At 54.0% G+C, this 6,709-nt stretch overlaps 2 protein-coding genes across 2 annotated transcripts in view; both read left to right on the top strand.

The window, feature by feature from the left end:
• The window catches only part of LOC115949161 (rho guanine nucleotide exchange factor 11-like), an 8,264-nt gene extending 7,677 nt beyond the window's left edge, over positions 1–587 (top strand). The window contains exons 5-6 of the mRNA XM_031065547.1: positions 150–192; positions 340–587. Of these exons, the coding sequence (XP_030921407.1) occupies positions 150–192; positions 340–587 (291 nt within the window). The remainder of the gene's footprint in view (positions 1–149; positions 193–339) is intronic.
• Positions 588–1,144: 557 nt separating this feature from the next.
• Positions 1,145–6,709, top strand: part of LOC115949162 (rho guanine nucleotide exchange factor 11-like) — a 13,310-nt gene continuing 7,745 nt past the window's right edge. Inside the window, exons 1-5 of the mRNA XM_031065548.1 lie at positions 1,145–1,164; positions 3,893–3,916; positions 4,085–4,247; positions 4,956–5,040; positions 5,512–5,541. Of these exons, the coding sequence (XP_030921408.1) occupies positions 4,092–4,247; positions 4,956–5,040; positions 5,512–5,541 (271 nt within the window). The 5' untranslated portion in view covers positions 1,145–1,164; positions 3,893–3,916; positions 4,085–4,091. The remainder of the gene's footprint in view (positions 1,165–3,892; positions 3,917–4,084; positions 4,248–4,955; positions 5,041–5,511; positions 5,542–6,709) is intronic.

Genomic DNA, 6,709 nt, shown 5'->3' on the forward strand with positions numbered 1-6,709 from the left:
CGGGATTTTTGGGAGGATTTCCCGGGATTTTTGGGAGGATTTCTCGGGATTTTTGGGATGGATTTTCTGGGATTTTGGGATGGATTTCCCGGGATTTTTGGGATGGATTTCCCGGGATTTTTGTGATGCTTTTTTCCCTGTTTTTGCAGCCCCTGCGGGTGAAGCTGCCGGAGCAGCTCCTGGCTGAGATCGGTGAGTTCGGAATTCCGGGAATTTCCCCCGGGAGAAGGAGCCCGGGGCCGGGATCGGGAATTCCCAAACTCCTCCCGGTAGAGCCGGGATCAGCTCTGGGGTGAGAGGAGCGCCCGGGGCGTTCCCAAAATCCCGAATTTCCCGCAGAGCTGCGCCTGCGGAGCGGGGACGAGCTGCGGCCGGCGCTGCTGGAGGCGCAGGAGTTGGTGATCCCAGAAATCCAGGAGCAGCTCCAGGACTACAGGTGGGAGCCCCCAAACCCCGGGGAAACCCCAATCCCGGCAATTCCGGGAGCTCCCCGGCCCGTTTTGGGGCAGAACCTCAGGAAAACCCCGGATTTTGGGGTTTGCGCCTCCCAGTCCTGTTCCTTTCTGCTTTTTCCCAGCAGAGCCTGAGGAGAATCCCAAATCTGGGGAATTTCGGGAGTTCCCCATCCTGCTGGTTTTGGCTTTTCCCGCACACCCAAGGGGGAAATCGGGAATTTCATGAATTTTGGGACTTTCTGGGCATTCCCAATCCCATTTTTTTTGGCTTTTCCCAGAGAACAAAGCAGGAAACCCAAACTGGAATTCCAGGCCCTCCCCATCTTGTTTTTTTCCTTTTCCCAGAGAACCAAGCGAGACATCCCAGACTTTGGGAATGTTGGGAATTCCGGGAGTTCCCAATCCCCTTTTTTTTTTTTTTTTTTGCTCTTCCAAGAGAACCCAGCAGAAAATCCCCAATTTTGGGAATCTTGAGACTTTCTGGGTGTCCCAGTCCTGGGTTTTTTTAGCTTTTCCCAGAGAACCAAGCGGGACATCCCGGGTTCTGGGGATGTTGGGAATTCCAGGAGTTCCCAATCCCGGTTTTCTGGCTTTTCCTGGAGCACGAGGCGGGACCTCCCGGGTTTTGGGGATTTGGGATCATTGGGGATTCCTTATGGGGTCATTGGGATCACTGGGACAGACAGCTGGGGCACCTCGGGGACATCCTGTGAGCGTTTGGGGATTTGGGATCATTGGGGATTCCTTATGGGGTCATTGGGATCACTGGGACAGACAGCTGGGGCACCTCGGGGACATCCTGTGAGCGTTTGGGGATTTGGGATCATTGGGGATTCCTTATGGGGTCATTGGGATCACTGGGACAGACAGCTGGGGCACCTCGGGGACATCCTGTGAGCGTTTGGGGATTTGGGATCATTGGGGATTCCTTATGGGGTCATTGGGATCACTGGGACAGACAGCTGGGGCACCTCGGGGACATCCTGTGAGCGTTTGGGGATTTGGGATCATTGGGGATTCCTTATGGGGTCATTGGGATCACTGGGACAGACAGCTGGGGCACCTCGGGGACATCCTGTGAGCGTTTGGGGATTTGGGATCATTGGGGATTCCTTATGGGGTCATTGGGATCACTGGGACAGACAGCTGGGGCACCTCGGGGACATCCTGTGAGCGTTTGGGGATTTGGGATCATTGGGGATTCCTTATGGGGTCATTGGGATCACTGGGACAGACAGCTGGGGCACCTCGGGGACATCCTGTGAGCGTTTGGGGATTTGGGATCATTGGGGATTCCTTATGGGGTCATTGGGATCACTGGGACAGACAGCTGGGGCACCTCGGGGACATCCTGTGAGCGTTTGGGGATTTGGGATCATTGGGGATTCCTTATGGGGTCATTGGGATCACTGGGACAGACAGCTGGGGCACCTCGGGGACATCCTGTGAGCGTTTGGGGATTTGGGATCATTGGGGATTCCTTATGGGGTCATTGGGATCACTGGGACAGACAGCTGGGGCACCTCGGGGACATCCTGTGAGCGTTTGGGGATTTGGGATCATTGGGGATTCCTTATGGGGTCATTGGGATCACTGGGACAGACAGCTGGGGCACCTCGGGGACATCCTGTGAGCGTTTGGGGATTTGGGATCATTGGGGATTCCTTATGGGGTCATTGGGATCACTGGGACAGACAGCTGGGGCACCTCGGGGACATCCTGTGAGCGTTTGGGGATTTGGGATCATTGGGGATTCCTTATGGGGTCATTGGGATCACTGGGACAGACAGCTGGGGCACCTCGGGGACATCCTGTGAGCGTTTGGGGATTTGGGATCATTGGGGATTCCTTATGGGGTCATTGGGATCACTGGGACAGACAGCTGGGGCACCTCGGGGACATCCTGTGAGCGTTTGGGGATTTGGGATCATTGGGGATTCCTTATGGGGTCATTGGGATCACTGGGACAGACAGCTGGGGCACCTCGGGGACATCCTGTGAGCGTTTGGGGATTTGGGATCATTGGGGATTCCTTATGGGGTCATTGGGATCACTGGGACAGACAGCTGGGGCACCTCGGGGACATCCTGTGAGCGTTTGGGGATTTGGGATCATTGGGGATTCCTTATGGGGTCATTGGGATCACTGGGACAGACAGCTGGGGCACCTCGGGGACATCCTGTGAGCGTTTGGGGATTTGGGATCATTGGGGATTCCTTATGGGGTCATTGGGATCACTGGGACAGACAGCTGGGGCACCTCGGGGACATCCTGTGAGCGTTTGGGGATTTGGGATCATTGGGGATTCCTTATGGGGTCATTGGGATCACTGGGACAGACAGCTGGGGCACCTCGGGGACATCCTGTGAGCGTTTGGGGATTTGGGATCATTGGGGATTCCTTATGGGGTCATTGGGATCACTGGGACAGACAGCTGGGGCACCTCGGGGACATCCTGTGAGCGTTTGGGGATTTGGGATCATTGGGGATTCCTTATGGGGTCATTGGGATCACTGGGACAGACAGCTGGGGCACCTCGGGGACATCCTGTGAGCGTTTGGGGATTTGGGATCATTGGGGATTCCTTATGGGGTCATTGGGATCACTGGGACAGACAGCTGGGGCACCTCGGGGACATCCTGTGAGCGTTTGGGGATTTGGGATCATTGGGGATTCCTTATGGGGTCATTGGGATCACTGGGACAGACAGCTGGGGCACCTCGGGGACATCCTGTGAGCGTTTGGGGATTTGGGATCATTGGGGATTCCTTATGGGGTCATTGGGATCACTGGGACAGACAGCTGGGGCACCTCGGGGACATCCTGTGAGCGTTTGGGGATTTGGGATCATTGGGGATTCCTTATGGGGTCATTGGGATCACTGGGACAGACAGCTGGGGCACCTCGGGGACATCCTGTGAGCGTTTGGGGATTTGGGATCATTGGGGATTCCTTATGGGGTCATTGGGATCACTGGGACAGACAGCTGGGGCACCTCGGGGACATCCTGTGAGCGTTTGGGGATTTGGGATCATTGGGGATTCCTTATGGGGTCATTGGGATCACTGGGACAGACAGCTGGGGCACCTCGGGGACATCCTGTGAGCGTTTGGGGATTTGGGATCATTGGGGATTCCTTATGGGGTCACTGGGATCATTGGGAGTTCCTGATGGGATCATCGGGATCATTGGGAATTGGGAATTCCTGATGGGATCACTGGGAATTCCTGATGGGATCGTTGGGGTCATTGGGATGGGCGCCTCGGGGACATCCTGTGAGGGTTTGGGATCTTTGGGAGTTCCTGGTGGGATTTGGGAATTGCCCACGGGATTCAGGCTGGAATGCGAATTCTGGGATTGGGAATGGGAGTTTTGGAATTGGGAACGGGAATTTGGGATTGGGAGTGGGAGAATCCAAGGAATTCCTTTTCCCGCAGCTCCAAGTACGAGGAGGAGCGGAGGTGAGCGCATCCAGTGGGGAAAAAACCCGGGAATTTGGGACATTCCCGATTTTCCCTGTGGAATCTCTTTCCCCCTTTTTCCCTTCCCTCCTTTCCCTGGAATTCCCGGTTTTCCCTGGGGATCCCGGGCATTGTGCCGGTGCCACCCTCTGGAATTCTCTCTGCCAGCTCTCCCATGGCCTTCGCCCTCAGCACCTTCATGGCCCACGCCGGGATCCGGCCCCGGGAACCCCGGGAATTCCGGGAATTCCGGGAATCCCGCAGTGCCGGCGCCCCCGAGAAGCTCCCGGACAAGGACAAGTGGCTGCCCTTCTTCCCCAAGGCCAAAAAGGTGGGAACGGCCCCGAATTCCCGGGAATTCCCGGGAGCAGCTCCGGGAGGGGATCCCAGGGCTCCAGCCCGGCGCTCTCGGGGGCAATCCCGGGAATTTTCGCCCAAACCCCGGGAATTTCAGACCTGAACTCCGGGGTCTTTGGGCCCAAATCCTGGGATTTGGGGTTGAGGATGGAATTCGGGGTTGAGGATGGGAAATTCGGGATTTGGGATGGGAAATTCAGGGTTTAGGATGGGAATTCGGGATTTAGGGTGGCAATTTGGGATGGGAGTTTGGGATTTGGGATGGGGATTTAGGGGTTTGGGATGGGAATTCGGGATTTGGGATGGGAATTTGGGATCGGAGTTTGGGATTTGGGATGGGAATTCGGGATTTGAGTTGGGAATTCAGGGTTTGGGATGGGAATTCGGGATTTGGGATGGGAATTCGGGGTTTGGGATGGGAGTTTGGGGTTTGGGATGGGGATTGGGGTTTGGGATGGGGATTCGGGGTTTGGGATGGGAATTCAGGGTTTGGGATGGGAATTCGGGGTTTGGGATGGGAATTCAGGATTTGAGATGGGAATTCAGGATTTGGGATGGGAGTTTGGGTTTGGGATGGGAGTTTGGGATTTGGGATGGGGATTCGGGGTTTGGGATGGGGATTTGGGGTTTGGGCCGGGGAATTCCCGGGATTCCGAGCGATTCCAGGATTTTTTCCCAACAGAGCAGCAGCTCCAGGAAGGAGAAGGAGCAGAGGCAGAACCCGATCCTGAAATACATCGGGAAACCGCGGAGCTCCTCCCAGAGCAGTGAGTGAGCCCGGAACGCCGGGAAATCCCGGGAAAATCCGGGAAAATCCGGGAAAATCCCGGGAAAATCCCGGGAAAATCCGGGGAAATCCGGGAATGGCCCGGCCCCGGCACGCCTGGGATCTCCTGGGAATTTCCTGGGGATTTATTGGGATTTTCCTGGGAATTTATTGGGATTTTACAGAGGTTTTCTTGAGATTTTTTCTGGAATTTTCCAGGGATTTTCCTGGCATTTTCCTTGGGATTTTCTTGGGAATATCCCAGGGTATTCTCGGGACTCTCCTAGCATTCTCCAGAGGTTTTCCTGGGGTTTTCCCTGGAATTTCCCAAATTCCCCTGGAATTCCCAGGTCCCGGCCTCATTCCCGCATCCCCATCCCGTTTTTTTCCGTTCTCATCCCATCAGCGTTCCCGAATTCCCGGTTTTCCCCCGGGAGTTTGGGAATTTTGACACCTCCTCTTTGTTTTCCAGCATTTCATGTCCCCCTGTCCCCCGCTGAAGGTAAAAATTCCCAATTTTTTGTTGCTTTTCCTTCATTTTTCTGTCATTTTTTCCCCTTGGTTTTGGGGTTTATTCCCATTTTTTCTTCCCTGACGAAATTCCTGGGAACTCTGGGATTTGGGGGCGTTGGGACTCGGGATTTAGGAGCAGGGTTTGGGATTTAGGAATTTGGGGATTTAGGAGGGAAATTGGGGGTTTAGGATTTAGGCTGGGAATTACAGGATTTAGGATGAGAAATTTAGGATCAGAAATTTGGGATTTAGGATCGGGAATTTGGGATTTAGGATCGGGAATTTGGGATAGAGAATTGGAAATTTGGGATTTGGGATGGGAATATAAGATGGGAAATTTGGGATTTAGGATTGGGAATTTTGGGAATTTAGTATGGAAATTTTGGGATTTAGGATGGGAAATTCAGGATTTAGGATCACAAATTTGGGATTCAGGCTGGGAATTTTGGGATTTGGGATGGGAAATTCAGGATTCAGGTGGGGAACTTTGGGATTTAGGGTCAGGAATTGGGGATTCAGGCGGGGAGTTTTGGGATTTTAGGATCAGGAGTTGGGGATTCAGGCCGGGAATTTTGGGATTTTAGGATCAGGAATTGGGGATTCAGGCGGGGAGTTTTGGGATTTTAGGATCAGGAATTGGGGATTCAGGCGGGGAGTTTTGGGATTTTAGGATCAGGAATTGGGGATTCAGGCGGGGAGTTTTGGGATTTTAGGATCAGGAGTTGGGGATTCAGGCCGGGAATTTTGGGATTTGGGGTCAGGAGTTGGGGATTCAGGCAGGGAGTTTTGGGATTTGGGGTCAGGAATTGGGGATTCAGGCGGGGAATTTTGGGATTTGGGGTCAGGAGTTGGGGATTCAGGCCGGGAATTTTGGGATTTTAGGATCAGGAGTTGGGGATTCAGGCTGGGAGTTTTGGGATTTGGGGTCAGGAGTTGGGGATTCAGGCGGGGAATTTTGGGATTTGGGGTCAGGAATTGGGGATTCAGGCCGGGAATTTTGGGATTTTAGGATCAGGAATTGGGGATTCAGGCGGGGAATTTTGGGATTTGGGGTCAGGAATTGGGGATTCAGGCGGGGAATTTTGGGATTTGGGGTCAGGAATTGGGGATTCAGGCGGGGAATTTTGGGATTTGGGGTCAGGAGTTGGGGATTCAGG

This window comes from Geospiza fortis, unplaced genomic scaffold, assembly GCF_000277835.1.
Source record: "Geospiza fortis unplaced genomic scaffold, GeoFor_1.0 scaffold1873, whole genome shotgun sequence".
Classification (NCBI taxonomy): domain Eukaryota; kingdom Metazoa; phylum Chordata; class Aves; order Passeriformes; family Thraupidae; genus Geospiza; species Geospiza fortis.